This window comes from Ostrea edulis, chromosome 1 (genome assembly GCF_947568905.1).
Source record: "Ostrea edulis chromosome 1, xbOstEdul1.1, whole genome shotgun sequence".
Taxonomy (NCBI): domain Eukaryota; kingdom Metazoa; phylum Mollusca; class Bivalvia; order Ostreida; family Ostreidae; genus Ostrea; species Ostrea edulis.
Genome location: NC_079164.1, coordinates 22,914,751 through 22,933,723, shown reverse-complemented (window position 1 = coordinate 22,933,723; position 18,973 = coordinate 22,914,751). Strand labels below are relative to the sequence as shown.

Genomic DNA, 18,973 nt, shown 5'->3' with positions numbered 1-18,973 from the left:
TGGGAAAAAATAGCTAATTTTAGTGAGGGGAAACAGCCGAATATAAGTGGCATTTTAGCCCCCAAAAAATCACTGCGGGCATATGTTAATTTCGAGCCCTGAATAGTAAGTGCTTGTTTATAAACAAATTTCAGCTACCTACCTGGTCTCCCGAAGTCGATCGATGGGAGTCTCCACCTCAGTAGATAAAAACCCCTTTCTATGTCTTCTTTCCACATTTTAAGAAACAGCGCAATTCGCGCAAAGCACGTTTAAAATTGATTGGTTCTCTGAGTCTGAATTCCAATGCACCAAATATGGTGAGGTAAACAACGTAGTTGCTAACTCGTTCAAATATTAATTCGATGAATCCAACAAAAGTTTAAACCCATGTGAGATTCAATAAGGAGTGGAGTGGGGAAAATATTGAGATGATCCAAATTTATATCATTTAGACATTTTATAAGATCTTACCGAACTTTCACAGGAATATGTAGACGTATTGAATTAAATTGATTAATGAAATAATAAACCGAATTACCAAAGGAATGAATGTGATTGTCGAACCGAAATGCATTATTGGATGTAAACAAGATAATCCGCCAAAATGAGAGAACAAAGACAAAGGGAGAAAAGTAAGTACAAAAGCGTGCTATTCCACGATGCTACTTTTTATTCTTTGATATGAAGCTTCAGATCATTTGGGTCATATTGCTTCACAATCTAACTGATTGTATTTGTAGGCCTGTAGATAAAGGGAAATACTGACCTCAGGATCATGAGCATGTGTTCCAGGCTTTGCATTGAACAATTGGTGCTAGATATAAACGGTGTACACACTCAGTGCCTAGAGAGTCTGATACGTGTAGTGGGTTCAATGTTTCTGTGACTTGTGACTGAGTGCCAACTTGCATCAACCTAATGTGTGGTTATTTCATCAAGGGCGGATCTTGAGAGGTGGGTCACACTTTTAAAAAACGCGGCAAGGGTGATAACATGACATAGTACATATATATTAACAACACCAATTTATTACTTAAACTTTAGAATAGTCACTTATCATTGCTTATGGTATCTTATCATCAGCTGATCATGGACATGACAGTGAACTTGACCGGTGATATGTATCATTTATGTATAGTAATGTTACATGACCACCTGGTATACATATAGGTAGTAATTTTATTTATTATGGTTTGATCATAGTCGTGAAGACAGCCAGTTTGAAAGAAGTGCACGACTGTTGTGTATGTAGCCACACTCATATGAAATAAGTACACGACGGTTGTGCAAATGGCTGAAACAAAATTAGTAAATGACAGCCAAGCGAGTAGCCAATATACATCATGTGCTCAACAGTTGGGAGAATGGCTCACAGGTCATCATCTTTACAATAGCTACATTGTGGTTGGGTGAAAAGAATTGGTGATTTACATTTTACAGTCAGATGAAGTTGTATGTTTACTTTTATCATAATGTCCTCAGTAAAATGGAAATTATCAAGTAAACAGGTGGTGTTTTATTGCAGTGCCAGATATCATACATGCATTATGGCCCGCCAGTCCTGAGACTCGCAAACTAGTGTGTAAGAGAAAGCATCTGATCCAACAAGAAGATCGTGTGAACACTGGCAGAGCTGTCATTTTGAAATGGGTGAGAACTAAGTATCATATTTCAGATGCACACTGTATTCTCTGCAATACACACATTTTACAGTCCAGTTCTCAAATGTTAATTATAATTTGTGTATATTGATAATGCTCCATAAATAATTTATGGTTCATAGTATATATGTCATGTTAAAATACAGTGGTCCGAGGTCTGCGATCTAAAGTTTATGGGGTGGACTAGTTAATTTTCACCCTCCATTTGCCTCCAATAGTCCGTCAGACCAGCAGTATCAAGCAGAAAACAATATTTTAAAAGTAAAACAATGAAAACATTTTGGAAGGAAGCGTGTACTTAATGATTGAAAGCAAATTGAATGCGTTTTATGAAAGTGAATTTAACGAAATTCTCGGACTAGTTATAGATTAGAAGTTGATTTTTTTTTACTTAAATTTTTTTTAAATTTTTTACTTTAAACAGTTATCTGCCGTTTAGAAAATAAGAAGTGGAAAAAACCAAAATTTTCTAAATATTTCTGTGGTAAACTATTAATTTGAAATCATATTTTGATAAAAGAGTAAGTTTGTGCAACTTTTTACCAAATTATCTGGATTAAAGTCAAATCGTATTAAAAATTATTTGAATGAAATATGCTTTTCCCACATACTTCGATGTAAACTTTAAGGCGTGATTTATCGATTAGTAATGAAAATTTTGAGAAATCCTGTGGTAGAATATTTTGATTTTACCAACCCTTCAAAATGATACAAAGATAAGAAAAATCCCACCATCCATTTATTAGATACAAAATGGATCAGTTATGGATGGTCTACCTTAAAGTTATGGACTAGTGAATTTCTCAGATCAGTGAATGTTTTAGGAAAATCTAAATATCTGGTCATTGTATACTATAATGTTGAATAACTTGTTTATTAGAAGATTGATATTATTAAAGATAATTGTAATGTGGTGTCTTATTTCACAAAATTAAAGATTTATGTTAAAAATGTATATCATTGATCATTAATGTATGTTATATATTTTTCAGCAACCAATGCCCTCAGAAGATGCATACCCGAACTCACATTGAAGATACTTGATAGTAGAAGCTTTGGATAAGAGTTGCCTTGGAGATGATTATTGACGAAATACCTAGTTTTTGGGAAAAAAACAATGCATTATAGGAAATACGGAACTTAAATTAAGTCACATTAGCACTATATCGTACCTTTTTGTTAGACACTAGACAATTTTTCAGAACACTTGTTTTTTGTGCAGTGAAGCACTAATCTATGTTCATGTGAAGTTCATCGCGAATGATCAACCGATATATTCTAATATACTCGACATTTAACAATTGTTTCTGTTGAGTCTGTTAAATTATATTTACAACAACAGTAATCTCATAAAATAAATTCACGATCCAGTGATCGAACCACTAGACCGTTACAATGATGTGTACTTTTGCTATGCAAACATTATGTGATATTATGTTTATGGATTCCTGTATTGTTGGCATTGTTGGAAACACAGTTGGCAGTCTAGAAAAATATATTTTTATGCATAAATGTTTCAGGCAAGGACAACATATATTCACAAACACGATTCATTTACTTAACGTAAGGCACTGTTTTGACTTTATCACGGCATCATGTACATAATACCGCTTTGTGAAGTCAGCACACACTTTTTCAAGTGTGAGGCTTGACACATAGAGCACATGGTATTGACACAGCCACTTCATCACCAAATACACAATACCGCTTTGTGAAGTCAGCACACACTTTTTCAAGTATGAAGCTTGACACATAAAAACAATAAATGTATCCAATATACATGTTGATACATATTCATAATTATTATTATTTTTTTTTTTACATTTTTAACATAACGTGTCCATTTTCATGATTTTGTTCATTATTGGCACACTTTTTCATGCAGTGATTGTTATTTTTATCTTCAAAAGCTGCAATGTACAAATATTATTTCTATGTTTTTAAAAAAACATATTTTACCTGGTATTTGTATGATCCATATTCAAATTTAGTATTAAAGTTAAAAAAAATTCCTGCTAATTTTTGTAATTGTTACAAAAGCATGACTTAATCTTTGTTATGTTGTTTCACCATTTTGAATTTTGTTATTTTATTGAATATATATGTACTAAGTAAATATACAATATTCAAATAATTGACATGAAATAGGTGTGAAGTAAATGTATACTATGTTGAAATAATAGACATGAAATGGGTGTGTGAATTATGTGTTCAATTTAGAAATATTAACTGAATTCAAGATGCGCAAGTAAATTATAGGGGGGGGGGGGGTTCAGTTTTGCATACAAATATATGGGGGGAATCTTTAAAAATCTTCTCAAAAAACAACTGGTCCAGGAAAGTGGAAATTTACATGAAAGCTTCCTGACATAGTGCAGATTGAAGTTTATTCAAATCGTGGCTTCCAGGGATAAGTTGGGGCCACAATATGGGATCAAAGTTTTGAATAGAAATATATAGAGAAATCTTTTAAAATCTTCTTCTAAAGAACTATTGAGCCAAAGAAGTTAACATTTACATGCAAGCTTCCTGACATAGTACAGATTCAAGTTTATGAAAATCATGGCCTCCAGGGGTAGGTTGGGGCCACGATAGGGACTAAGGTTTTACATAAATGGAAGTCTTAGATAAGGTGACTCAGATGAGTGATGTGGCCAATGGGCCTCTTGGATTTTACTGTGGAATAATTTGAAACTCATACATTAGTATCAATATGACGAAATTGAAAAAGTGGATAAATAGATATGAAAATGCTGATCTACCAAATGAAGGCATATGTGTACACACACAGGTGTGTGTGTGTGAAATTGCGCACAGCCCTACCCTAAACATATCGTATAAGGGACATTTCCTACGGATGAAAATTTGCGATTCGATCCAGAAGAGGTAGCAGAATTTATTCTGCGGTTTTATAACATTTCTATCTCTAGAGAGAGAGAGTGCGATAATTTTTGTGGATTTTCTCTATCCGCAAAAATGTACAACTGCAGAAAATGCCCATTATATGGTTTATTATGATAGAACCTAAGTACATAAATAATTGTATTTTAGTACTGGCAAGGTCGTCTTTCCGTAAAGTTAATAAACAAACATGACCTTTACAAATTTACGTCTAGTAAAGGTAATATACATATGACCTTTAAAGATTTACTTTCTGTAAAGCCATTGTAAAGATGAACTTTACATAGTTTCTTTAAGTAAATTTAATACAAAAGATGAACTTGCTTTTGAATCACCTTTAATGAAATTTACAACTGCAGTAACGTTTTGTAAAGCCGTTTTTTTTTTCAAGCAGTGTGTATATCCAAGTTTGTATATGATCATCGAGAAATTTTGAATTGTGCACGCAATATATCCAACCAGATATTAGATTCACGATTTTTATAAACTGCAAAACCTCGACCAGACAAGCATTCAATACAGGAACAATTTTCGACTCTGACATCTCCCCTGATTGAAGACACACTTTGGCACGGGTGAAGTGTGTCGCAGTTTGTCTAATGGAATGATAACGTGTTGTAAAGTTCTAACGAGAAACAAATGGAGTTTATCATTTTGTTTCGTGGATTTATCAGAATAAAGAGAATCTAATATTTTCGGTAAGTGCACATCTCCGATACCTGTTGAATAGACGCCTGTATTTGATACTTTTTTTTGGCAATTATACCTTGTGCATTGCATATTATGCATATGGCATGCACCTTTATTTTGCAAGAATTGATATAAATAATATATTTTATGCTCTTTGCCTATTTCATTCTATCAGTATATAATTGGCAAATGATTTATCCGCATTCATTTTATTAGAAAATGCAAATACTTGCATGCACTTACAAGTATGCAAGAAAAGCTTCTTTTTTTTTTTTTTTTTGCATTTTTGTCTAACTTATCTAAACGTCCAGAATGTTGCATTAGTATACAATCAATATTTTGTAATTTTGAGCAAAGCATAATGTTATAAAATGTTATTTTATTTGTTTCTCATTCCCTATATAATACTATCGGAGATGTGCACTGGTCGAGTCCACCTAGAAAAATCACTCAGGTGTGACAATCACATTTGGGGTATATACGGGTAGAGTAAATTAGGCTACCTGAAAGAAATATGGCGGATAAGATGAGAAAGGTGTACGTATTTATTAATTCATGTCAGCTTTAAAATCAGTAGTTAAAGAACTGCCTAACAACTGATATGAAAAACGTAAGACGGCATTTCACTCAATGGCATCATGTACATACCAGTAAGGTTATCATAACGGCCATAGACTTTGCGAAATGCTGATTTTAATTGAGACTGATGAGACCCTTCTAAGATAAACTTTTATGGCAATTGACTGTCTCGATTTAAAACAGAAATATACACTCTCGCGTATCTAATAAATTGTGAATATCTTTTTTAACGATGAAGTATTTTTTTTACATGACACACAGACTCCTAAAATTCAAGTATCAATTGAAGATGTGTATTGATGGTTTATCTTACGTGTGACCGTAACGCTAAAAAGTGCATGGTTTTGAAATAGGATTTATTGCCCTTGTCATACTTTCAATCCATAGGTTTGTCAATTTGCGTAAAGCTAATAAAATAAAGGAATTTGCATAATGTTTTCATAACATAATGTACATAAACATTTCAAAGAAAACTTAAGCATCATATTTCCGAAACATCCATTAAACCAAGAAAAGAAAAAGAACTCAAACGCGATAGGAAAACATGACATTTAGTAAATTTTACTTTCAGTACACTATTGACAACAAAGTGTGTTGCTAAGGCAAGCCATTTGTGAACTGGAAAAAAAGACAAAGCATTAGAGATGACGTACAATTGATTTCCAATACACGTGTCCTATATATGACGTGTATCTCAGGTGCGATATAGGTTAATATATCTATACGCACTGCTACCGGATCCCTCAGCTGTGTCTTTGAACCCGATTCTAGCGGGCAAAGAGACACATATATTTTATCATCTTTCTACAACAACGATGAATTTTGCTGAATATTTCAATTTGCAAAGCCAAATCATGCATAACTTTAAGAGATTTGACGTAACTATAATAGTAAAGTATTAATACAATCGTGTGATTACCACAAAATATAAACTATTATAGAACAGAGATAAAATTTTTACTGAACTCATTTATTCATTTCAAACGTTGTTGTAGCGGGAGTTGTGTCTGTTAAAAACTACATCAGCCATTTTTATCGATCACTTCATAATGTAAAACTTATACGGTACAAATTTTGATGCACCAGATGCGCATTTCGACAAATAATGTCTCTTCAGTGATGCTCAACCGAAATGTTTGAAATCCGAAATAACTATGAAGTTTTAGAGCTATATATTGCCAAAAACAGCGTGCCAAAAAAGTGGAGCCAAATTCGTCCAAGGATTAGAGCTATGCACGAGGGAGATAATATAAATTTGAAGATATTTGTTTCAATGAAGACTTGGGCATAACAAGAATGGACAGAAATATGTATGATTGATGTAGAATTAAGGATATACAATCTTAGAAGCCTGATTTAACAAACAATCTCGAGATTGGTAATTAGTGTAGAACACGTGATCATTGGAGGTCTATATCTGTAATATCGATTGTAATTGTGAATGGGTCCTTCATTCCCGGGTTCATTCGTGCGCATAGCCCTATACACCGTATAATGTTATGCGTATCCACCGTCATTAGTGACAACTTCCTGCAAGGCCGTGGATTTTATACAGGATAAGACACAAATATCTTGACACTGGATTAAGACCTACAAATGTCATGTATGTAGATTATATGTATGTGAATTATATGTTATATTTGCATCTTTTATGATGGATGTTTTCGATAACTAGATAGGTTAAAAATAGATCCACGATATAAATTAGTTTGTATAACTAGCTGTGCACTTCTCTATAAACAAAGGAATGCTATTATCATTGTGTACAACAGGTATTTGTAAATATGTATAAAAATCGTATACATATAATCATAATATACAGGTAAGTATGAATTAGAGTTGAAATTGTAACATACAGGTCATCATTATATAAAGGTACAATGGACAGGTAGTTGTAACGTGTCTCGTGTAACTGTGCTTTTTCTTTATTCATCTTTTCATTAATGAATTATTTTGTTATTCTAATCAATTGATTTAACCTAGTTACTTAAGCAACGACATCAATCACTTGAATCCATCTGTCATTACTTTTATTCAACGGTATTTTTTTAAAATATATAAAACAACTTTATACATAGGCTACAGCATTTCACATAAAGTAGGCCAAAAATGGTACTTTTGTTCTATACATTCGTTAAGTTGCTTTATATTGTACCATACATTATCTGTAACTCATTGGAACTAAGTTATTGTCGCATATTCTATAGCTTGGATCCCATTATAAATAACCTGTTGTCGTAGCTTCTGATCATTTATTGACAAACAATATTTTGTTATATAACTCATAATAAGGACTTAAAGGGATCACGAGTGTTTCCATTAACACCATATACGTATTATTCAGCCATTAACGAAAATTCATTTCTTGTGACTAAATTCTTGCAAATAGAAGATTTAAACAATTGCTAATAATGTGTGAATTTGAACATTTTGTCTCCTCAATACATGCATTTTTAAATTCATACGAAAACATAGGTCTCGTGAAATAAAATTATCTGCAGTATATAATTTTTACTTGATGAAATATTCATATCGAGTGAACATTTCAGCTATTCAAAACGTAAATTATCAACGAAAAAAAGTGAAGCAAAGAAATATAAAAACTTGAATGGTTTGCTGAATACAAACGATCAGGATAAATTCTATGATTCTATTACTGTTAATAAACTTTTGATACACTTTGATTTTTTATGAGGACTATGCAAGGTGAAGATAACGAACAGTGATCAATCTCATAATTCCTAAAAGCAATGCAAAATAGATAGTTGGGCAAACACGGACCCCTGGACACACCAGAGGTGGGATCAGGTGCCTAGGAGGAGTAAGCATCCCCTGTTGACCGATCACACCCGCCGTGAGCCCTATATCCTGATCAGGTAAACGGAGTTATCCGCAGTCAAAATCAGTGTGCCAAGAACGGCTTAACAATCGGTATGAAACATATCAGACAGCATTTAACCCAATGGGAGGTTGTACTGACGAACTAGATCGTTATAACGACCATAGAATTTGCGAAATGCTGACTTCAATCGAGACTGTTGAAATCCCTGTACCATCAACTTGTTTGTCAGTAGCTTACCTCATATACTTCATTGATTGATTTTAAGGTAGCTCCATCCTCATGTGACTTATCAATATTAATGGTTAAAAGTGGAAAAACTTAATTAATTTCCACTCGATATAGTTTAATTCAATTAATAACCAAAGAAAATATATATGTTACCACCTTTTTAAAGATGTCAGACATACAAAAACAGAAATATATATCAACATCAGAAAATCACAGATTTTCGTTAAACAGAATAATAAAAATAGATAAAAACTTGTTGAAATGACAAATTTGAATATCAAGTTTTAAAAAACTGCTAATTCATAAATATGTATAGATTAATTGTGCATATTAGGGAAATCAATGTATAATAGACATCCAGTAGAGGAAATTCCGGCATAGGAGTTATTGCCCTTGGCAACATTTTTTTAATCATAAATATTTAATTATCTATGGAAAATATAAACTTTTTCAGTATTATTAGTTTACCAGATATTTTATTATATCCAGAGAATAACATTCCTCAGAAAGATATATTTCTATCATGTGTAAAGTTTAATTTATTAAGATTTTTGTATAAACCTATGACATCACATGAGGATCGATCAACCTTAATAGTACTGGCAGAAATGGCAATGATTCAAGAATAATTATGCTGTATTTTCAGACAATGGCATGCGAGGGAAGTTCGTGTTGTTCCTGTTGTTCGATATGTCACAGAAAATGGGAATCTTTGATAGAGAATGCATTTGGCAGGCTCGGTTCTTTCATTTCATCATATTCCGTGAAAATAATGATCGTGTGTATTGTTGTCAACTTGCTTCTGACCATTGGAATCATGAATATAGAAGTCGAAAATGATGTGGAAACACTCTATACTCCGATGGATAGTCAAGCAATAAAAGACCGGTCTGTATTACGAAACCTATACGGAGATTCCACGAACAGTAGTTTTCGTTCTTACCAACTTTCAGACTTTGGACTGTATGGCGATGTAATGATTCTCTCTAAAAATAAGACTACAATAATGAGCCAAGCCTATGTTGATGAAATAAACAACATCAATATTATAATCAGAAACACTATAATTGTTAGCGATTCCTCTGGACAAACCTATACTTATGATGATCTGAGTGCAGGTTCGAATCCTAACGAAGGAATCGCTAGTGTTGTTGTACTATTGAATACATTTCAAGACAATTTCATAATCCCTAATATAACCTACCCAGTTTATGGGGAATATATCTTGTCGCCTTTTCTTGCGCATGCAGGTTCTGCTAGCGGAATGTTAAATTCTGCAATTGGAGTAAAATTGCAGTACTATCTTCGACAAAGTCAGACAAGTGTAAAGGAACTTTCAAAGAAATGGGAAAAGGCATTTGTTACCAAAATGGAAAACCTGCAAACAAATCTAACAGATATTGCCTACACATCCTCAGATTCCCTCGGAACAGAATTGGACAAAAACACAAATAGCGACATAAAATTTTTCTCCGTTACGTTTACGCTCATGATGACATACGCATCTATTGCTTCGTTGACCATCAATTGCAACAATGTAGCTAATCGTATGAATTTAGGAATAGCAGGTGTCATTGCCCCCGTGTTGGCCATCGCCTCAGCCTTCGGATTTGTGAGTGCAATTGGAGTGGAGTTCACCAACATCGTTGGTGTAATGCCGTTTTTGGTTGTCGGTAAGTTTCTTCATATACACTGTACACCTATGTACATGATGCTGCACAAATATGCAGTATAATGCAATATGTATGCGTATATTTTCATTTTGTACTATAAGTCATAGCAAATTATGTTGAAAAAAAAATTGCATTTATAAATTAATGTTAATAATTCAATAATAATGACCATAATTTCATTAGGATTATGAATTGATAATGATAATTTATAAATATTTCAAAAAACATTTTTCAAAGAAAAGGATTACAGATCAATAATAGTGATTTGCTTGGATCTTGATTAGAATAGCTGAGGTTATAATATATTGGATTATATCCCATCTCTGGTACATGTATATACAGGGATCCATGTTTACCCAACTCTCTATTTTGTGTTCCGTATACGATATTGAGATTGTTCGTTATGTTCGTCTTTCATAGTGAAAGTGTTGATCGAAAATATTACTCTGAGCTACCTGGCCACTATTTTGCAATTCATTACTAATATGTACCTAAGTCTATAATTATCATGTTTAAAAAATATATGACATTCTGCATGAAACGATGATAGATTGAATAAAATGCAACATTTACTAAAAATGTGATAGAGCTGTTAGATAAATAGATTGAATAAAATTAAATATTTATGAAAATTGTAATATATCTTTTAAACAAATGTTTTTAAATAAAATGTATAGTAAAAATGTGTCAGAAAATATTGCATGTTATGCTTCTCGATGTTATGCTATATACAGCATAGTGCCGTAAATTAGTAAACTTTCGTGTTTTACGCTATATATTTCATTGCAACAAACCTTTTTTTAGGCAAAAATTTATGAATTCATTCTTGCTCTGATTATTATGAAATCTAAAGCATTTGTTATAAAACATATGGACATTAATTCTCTTTTTGAAGTTTAAAGTTTTACCAAAAATGGATAATGATGACTACTGGATCTTTGACATCAACCTTTACCACTTTATTTACCTGTAAAGTCCTTTGTAAGAATGGAATGATGTCATTGAGTGTGATGTTCTTACAGGCATGAAATATGTATTGCTGCTCAGCAAAAATAGGACAATGAGACCACAAACTGAAGACATCTGTGTTTTAATAGATTCTATAAATTAGCCATAGGTTATTTTATGAAAGGTGAAGATAACGAACAGTGATCAATCTCATAACTCCTACAAGCAATACAAAATAGATAGTTGGACAAACACGGACCCCTGGACACACCAGAGGTGGGATCAGGTGCCTAGGAGGAGTAAGCATCCCCTGTTATGAAATTATTCAGAAAAATTGTCATTTTCATTGGCTACATGTATATTGTAAAAATATAGACGTTGAATCACTTGTCAGTGTGATTGATTACCATTTATTTTTTTATGTGTGTTATTTCCTTATGTTTTCTATTTATTTAGCTATTTATTCATTTTAGAATCTTTTATGTATCTTATTGATATCTTATTTGTGCATTTATCTAGGCATTTGTGAATGATTCTAATACTTTCATTTCCATTTAATAGCAATGACATGGTAGTCTAGCGATTAGGGTATTGACTTCGCATCCGGGTAGTCATGGGTTTTTTTTCCGGCTTCTATGTTAAAGCTAGAATATTTTTAGCACTGATAGTAATTGTTCCGTTACCAAACGGCAAGTAGTAAAAACGAAAAATAATGGATCTTTCAGATAAAGGTCCCGTGTCATGGTAGCTGGATGTTCACACGATAACAAACCATCACTTCCATGAACCTGGGGCCAATATTCATTGATCAAAATCAGTGTCGCTTACAGCTTGTGACCCCCCCCCCTACATTCTTGAATGATACTTTAAAACAATCATCATTAACAATTGTTCATTTATTTACCGTTTTAAACATTAGGTAATACATTCCAACATTTTATACATTTTATCAATCATTAAAAACTAGGCAGAATAAATAGATAATGAAACAAAGCAAAACATTAATAGTGGACTTGAGAAGCCTAGAGATGGAGCAACATTGTGCAACTACATTCCCCACCATTCCTTCATAAAAATAATTTTTAGAAGTGTAAATTCTAAGTGAAGTATCAATTAAAATGATATCAATTATTTACCCATGTCTCCAATTATCGCAGGGATTGGTATAGATGATATGTTCATCCTCATGTCCGGAATGGCGGACGCCCCACCTCTGTCTGAAGTATCCATTAAACAAAGAGTGATCTTCATGATGCAGAAGGGCGCAGTTGCCATAACGATTACGTCACTGACAGATTTGCTGGCTTTTGTCGTTGGAGCATCGTCGGTATTCAAAAGTATTCGGAATTTCTGCATTTACACAGGTACAATAATTCTTTTGTTTGTCCGACTTGAATTTCTGTTTGAATTAACTATCATTTAAGGTGGGTCCTTAGTCCTGGATTTTTGGGGTTTAGGTAGCAATTGTTTTGTTTGGAATCAATATATTAACATTCAGAGTAATGAGAAAAGGCAAATTAGTTAAGGATTTCCAGATTTATTTTCATTATAGACACTACTGAAGTAATGTACCCCTATGTAGATTTTTATGAAATCCATTGGAAAGAGTTATCTGTTGTTATTTTAAAATAAAAACAACAACAACAATTTTAAATTGCATTTATTGATCAGTAAACATGTCAATAACTAAAACACATGTCATTTTCAATATGTTCATCAAGTTTTAGTATAATAAGTGCAAAATTATCGAATTAGCCTTATTCTCCAAAATGTTAAAAAACAATCAAATACGGACACAATTTTCTTGTAGCATGGTTTACATATCATTTTTTCTGTTTATATTAATAAATGTACATCTGTTATAGTTATTTATGAACAAACATCCACACCTTTCCTTAATACTTTCAAATCTATAGCTTCCAGAGTATGTATACCCCCATAAAAACCCTAAGTCTGGCACCATACAACTGAGCTATTCAAAACCACTCATGGATTAAAATTTTATGTAATTTCATGAAAAGACACCGATAATGATTCCTTATCACCTTGGTAAAATGTTTGTGAAAAATATAGGAAATCTATTGCATAATGGACTTGATAAATAATTTAATGAAAACAGAGTTATTGTCCTTGGATTCAATATTTTGAAACGCATCATTGACTATTCAAATATAACTAAGACTTTTGAAATATTTTATGGCTAACAAGATTTTTTACAATAACTATTGAAAAAGACTCCAACAAAATTTATGTTCCAGTCATTAAATTATTGACTTTGCACAATCTTATGACGTCACAGGAGTGTGGAACTACGTTAAGCAGTCAAAATTTATAACAAATACCACACTTAAGTCCAACGCGGGTACGTTAAGGCACGTTATGAAAATCTTTACTGGGATAAAATCCACGAAACAATGTGACGTCATAATTGAAATAAGTATATCACTAAGTATATATTAAATTCCGATTTTATTTTTTATTAAAGTTTTATTGATGCATAAGATAAGCCATGCAGCTACTAAGATCCAACGAAATTCGAAATGTTATACTGCTGCTGTGCAATTTCTGTCTGATCAATAATGAAAGTAAACTGATGACGTCATGACTATACATCGAGTGACGTTGACACATGCAAGGAATTTGTTTATGTGTGCCATGCAATTATCGACAAAATGTGGAGTATTTGAAATCTATATGACATGGGATATATAGAATATAGATGTGAAACGCTGAGAATTTAATGATATTAAGAAGGTATGTTGATATCATTCATTGACAATTTTGTTTAACGGGGAAAACATTCCAGTTAGCATGTCGATCCGATTTTTCTCTGTCACACACTGAAATAAAACTGCAAAAGTAGCACATTAGGCCGCATACTTTTAGAGGCTTTATATACATCGTGTGAAAGGTCATTAACTAATGTACACGGCAATTACTGATAGAATTGTCTGTTAAGAAAACTTTTAAAGAAAACTGCATAGCACCAATGCAAAATGTAAACCATGGGCTAGATGGTTTCGTGTTTAAATGTTCAATAATTATTTCTTATTGAAAGTGGTAGGATTATATCAGTAATTCTGATATACTATGGGTGTTTTACCGTCATTATCGCCAGTTAGACCAATATTTAAGTCTTGGGGTAGCGTGCTACTTTTCCATTTTCTATTAAGGTACATCCATGATCTATTTATAACAGTCATGCAATGACGTCATGCAGAAGCGAATGTTTGTCATGTTATTATGATACAACATGTTCTCATGTAAACAACCAAAATAGTTTTTAAAAGTTAGTAGCTCCCTCTCTCTGTGTAAGACAGATTTTAAAAATTATGCAGTATACGTGCATAAATGAAGCATGACCTGCCTTAACATACCCGCAAAGTTTCGTTTCCATTTTCCCCCAGAGAAATTCAGGCCTGGTTTTAAGTTATACACCTTCAAAATATGATGATGCTTGAATGCTTTCTTAATAAATTATATTTCATTTGATATCTCATTTCTTTCAGGTGTGTCGGTGTTCTTTTGCTATTTAAATCAACTTTTCTTTTTGTGTCCGGCTATAACGATTAATGAACATAGAACGAAGGGGAGCAAACATTTCTGTTGTTCTTGTAAAACTGTAAAACCGAGAAACCAATATGAAAATAAGTCGAAATGTTTTCTCTTATGTGTTCCTGGATTGCCCCCTGAGACGAGACTTGATGTGGAAAGTCCAATGGAAAAATATCCCAAAAAGTTTATCCTTTTCATTTTAAATCATACTATCGGGAAATTTGTCGTCGTTGTTGTATTCCTCGCTTACCTAAGTTCTTCAATATATGGATGTGTAAATCTTCAACAAGGCCTTCAGCTATTCAATTTAGTTTCAAAAGATTCCTATTACTACAAGTATAGTGTGTGGGACGAAAATTATTTCACCACTGAACCAATGATTACGCTTTGTGTGACTTCAGAACAGGAATACCACAGGAGTGAAACACGAAATCTTATAAATTCTGTGTTATCCAAGACTAAATTGGACAGTTATATTGATGACAATGTTGAGATAAATTGGCTTACAAGTTACAAGCAATCTGCACATTATAATGCCGCCACCGAATCAAATTTTGTTAGTGGTCTGAAGGACTTCTTGGCGACACAGAGTGGACAATCCTTTGAAAACGACATTGTTTTTGATTCTTCTAGAAGCAAAGTGCTGTCATCCAAATTTTATGTTAAGGCAAATAATATGAAAACATCAAATGAACAAGGGGATTTCATGAAACGTATGAGGGAAATCACGGAGAATACAGCACTTCCCTGTATACTCTATACCCCGGCTTTCGTTTTCTTCGAACAATACGTACAAATCATGCCTAGTACTCTCCAAACTCTGGGTATTGCAGTTGCTGCAATGCTGATCGTAACGTTTATATTCATGCCCAATTTGCGAGTCGTTGCCATTGTATGCATCACACTTATCAGCATCCTGTCCGGAATATTGGGTTTTATGTACTACTGGGATCTGACATTGAGCTCAATAACTATGATTCATTTGGTAATGAGTGTAGGGTTTTCTGTCGATTTCAGCGTCCACATTTGTCACGCCTTCATGTCTGTTGAGGGAAACAGTCGCGACACAATCCTAAAAAACGCTATTGATAGATCCGGTGGCCCTGTCGTCAACGCGGCTTTTTCCACGCTATTGGGGATACTGATGCTTGCATTTTCCAGTAGCTACATTTTTCAATCTTTCGGTATCCTGATGTTTTTGGTAATTGGATTCGGACTGATACATGCGGCGTTCTTTCTTCCTTTATTACTATATGCATTGTTGCCCTGCTTTCACACTATAGACTCTGGAAGAGTAATCGATTCGTCAGTCGATTCTAGGTCCCAAAGAGCTTCGTCAGGAGTATTTTGGTCATCATTTGACAACGATAAAAAACATAAGGAAACACCGATTGATAAGCAAACATCTTCTATGAATGGAGATATACCGGTATCTCAAACAAGGCCTTTACCAAAACCTTTACCAAAACCAAACTCGTCGAGACCTAACAGTCGTTCTCAACATGATGAAAACATTCCACAAGGCATAGTTAAAGATATCGGTGATGGGTATAAGATGTACCAACCTCACAAAAATCACGCATCTTGAGCAAAACAATATATAACATCCATTTAAAGTTTGACAATATTTTGTTTATATATTAAATCAAAGTATATCCACCGTACCTCTTTTTATGTAACATTTTGTTTAAACTGTCTACACTTCATATTGCCATTTCCCACTGGTTGATATTCAAACACAAAGAATCATAGAGTGAGGATATGAACATTGCTCTTAATAAAGCGCAGCAAATTTAACATATATTTGATTGATAGCTTTTATATTGTTTAACGTCCCTCTCGAGAATCTTTCACTTAAATGGAGATGCAAAATTTAAGTCTTTGCTCAACGCTCACGACTTTTCACAAGGGATGGATCTTTATCGTGCCATATTTGCTCTGACAGCGGACCTCGGTTTTTGAGGTATCATCTGAAGGACCACCTTATATAGTTGCCTCTTACAACAACCAAGAGGTTCTGATGATATATTCTAACTCGGACCCCCCCCCCTGGGATTATTTAACATAGAGATGTAGGAGAAGCGATAAATCATAATCGTGATTATACTTCAAAGTGTGTATCAACTCATATCGATTCAAGTTTGACATGCATGCAATCAGGTACACTTAAAGAGTTTTACGTACAGTTTGTACAATCAATTTATAAATAGTTTTGAATGTAGACCCTACAGAAAAACTATGGTGGGGCAATAGTAAACGTGCGAAGTATACTTATGTCTTTTAATCATTTTGATGTTAGATGTATTGCAACTTTTATTCAAAACAATTAGATAAATGGGTATATTTATTCCTCCTAGGTACGCGATCCAACCTCTGGTGTGTCCAGGGATCCGTGTTTTCCATACTATTAAGTTTGGTATTCTTGATAGGATTGATGAGATTAAACATATCTGGGTTTTTTTTAGTAAGGGTAAGAAATCTACATCTTGATACTGGTGAAATAGCCTAACACTTTTATGGCTGTATTCTGAGTATTCGATACAAATTACCTGGACGTGTATAATATATATATATATATATATATATATATATATATATATATATATATATCCATGGTTGATAATACGCGTGTGACAGCGTGACGAGAATTCCATCGTCATCAAAAGCAAGTTTTTTGACTTGCCTAGATGGTCTAGCGCGCTGGTTACATGCTGCTAGGAGATTTGGTTCTGCACGTCGTGAGTTCAACCCCGGGTAGGGGCGGAAGTGGGTATCCAAATAAAGTGAAATTCTCTGTGCTTTATATTAAATATTTCTTCACTTAGGGCAGTTTCAAGAGTTCATTGCTATGTCTGTGCTTTTTATATATATATATATCCATAATACTCTTAAAGAAGTAAAGGAACTAATAACGTATACTAAAACAGCTTTGTGATATTTTTATTATTGTACATCTTGTGTAGATTTTCATATACTTAATTCTGGATTATATTTGTATATATAATTTTCTCAATAAAGTTGCAAGATTGAGCTGTGTTATTAGTTTTCATTAAGAAGGGAGACTGAAAGATGAAGTCACCAAGTGCTGGGGTTTTTTTTTTATAAAAAGGAATGAAATATACAAGGGATTAAGCCAAATAGCGGTTGTTTCCAATTTTTTTTCCTGTTTTGGGTCCCAATAGAAAATAGTTCACTCATGGTGAGACTTCACCATCTGTTACATGTACGGTGAGATGCTAACAACTTACCGATGATGCCTAGGATCGTAGCGGTGAGATATTTCCTTTTTACCGTGCTCAGACACACCGTGGAATGAAGCTTTCAATTATTGTACATGAATTATTTGTGATTTGTGACACTCCTTTGTATTCAGATTGGTAGAATTTACAGTGGTGGATACAAGAAATGTATCTAATGTTTAATACCTATTTAATGATAATAAGTAAGAACAAGGGACGTTATTGGCCAAAATTGGCCGCGCTTCAAAAAACGACCATATTTTGCAGGTAGAAAGGTGATAATTTTCTCGTTTCATTCATATATAGCACGTACCATTTACTTGTTGCTGATATTTAGAAAATAACGTTACAATATTGCATTGTTAACTCTGACGCTATCTTCCAACGGTCGCTTTTTCGGAACGACCTCATCGACCTTATAAGATCTGCAGTCCCCTTATTCTTCTAGAATATTTTTCTAAAAGTTACAATTTTAACTTTTTATATAAAAATACTCATTGAGATCAAAGACTATTGAAAACTGGCATCCTATTGAAAATACATTATTCATTTACATGTAACTTTATCGTGGTCATAGACATTTTGCGGAAGATTCTTGTGTTAATTAGAGTGAGGAAAATAATGCGTGTATTTGTCAACAATTGTTGAGTAGAACGCATTCATATTTTCGAAGGT

General features: G+C 33.3%; 1 protein-coding gene across 1 annotated transcript; it reads left to right on the top strand.

Annotated features, from left to right (window-relative positions):
• Positions 1-7,309: 7,309 nt before the first annotated feature.
• Positions 7,310-17,682, top strand: LOC130051275 (patched domain-containing protein 3-like). The gene is made up of 4 exons (XM_056153077.1): positions 7,310-7,416; positions 9,530-10,556; positions 12,662-12,868; positions 15,014-17,682. Exons 2-4 carry the CDS (start codon positions 9,533-9,535, stop codon positions 16,645-16,647), a joined length of 2,865 nt encoding a protein of 954 aa, XP_056009052.1. The 5' UTR covers positions 7,310-7,416; positions 9,530-9,532; the 3' UTR covers positions 16,648-17,682.
• The last annotated feature ends 1,291 nt before the right edge of the window (positions 17,683-18,973 follow it).

Bases quoted from the DNA above. Each gene is read 5' to 3' on its own strand.
- LOC130051275 (XM_056153077.1), top strand. From the start codon at position 9,533: ATGGCATGCGAGGGAAGTTCGTGTTGTTCCTGTTGTTCGATATGTCAC. The intron at 10,557-12,661 runs GTAAGTTTCTTC...CAATTATCGCAG, and splicing joins AATGCCGTTTTTGGTTGTCG to GGATTGGTATAGATGATATG. The intron at 12,869-15,013 runs GTACAATAATTC...CATTTCTTTCAG, and splicing joins GAATTTCTGCATTTACACAG to GTGTGTCGGTGTTCTTTTGC.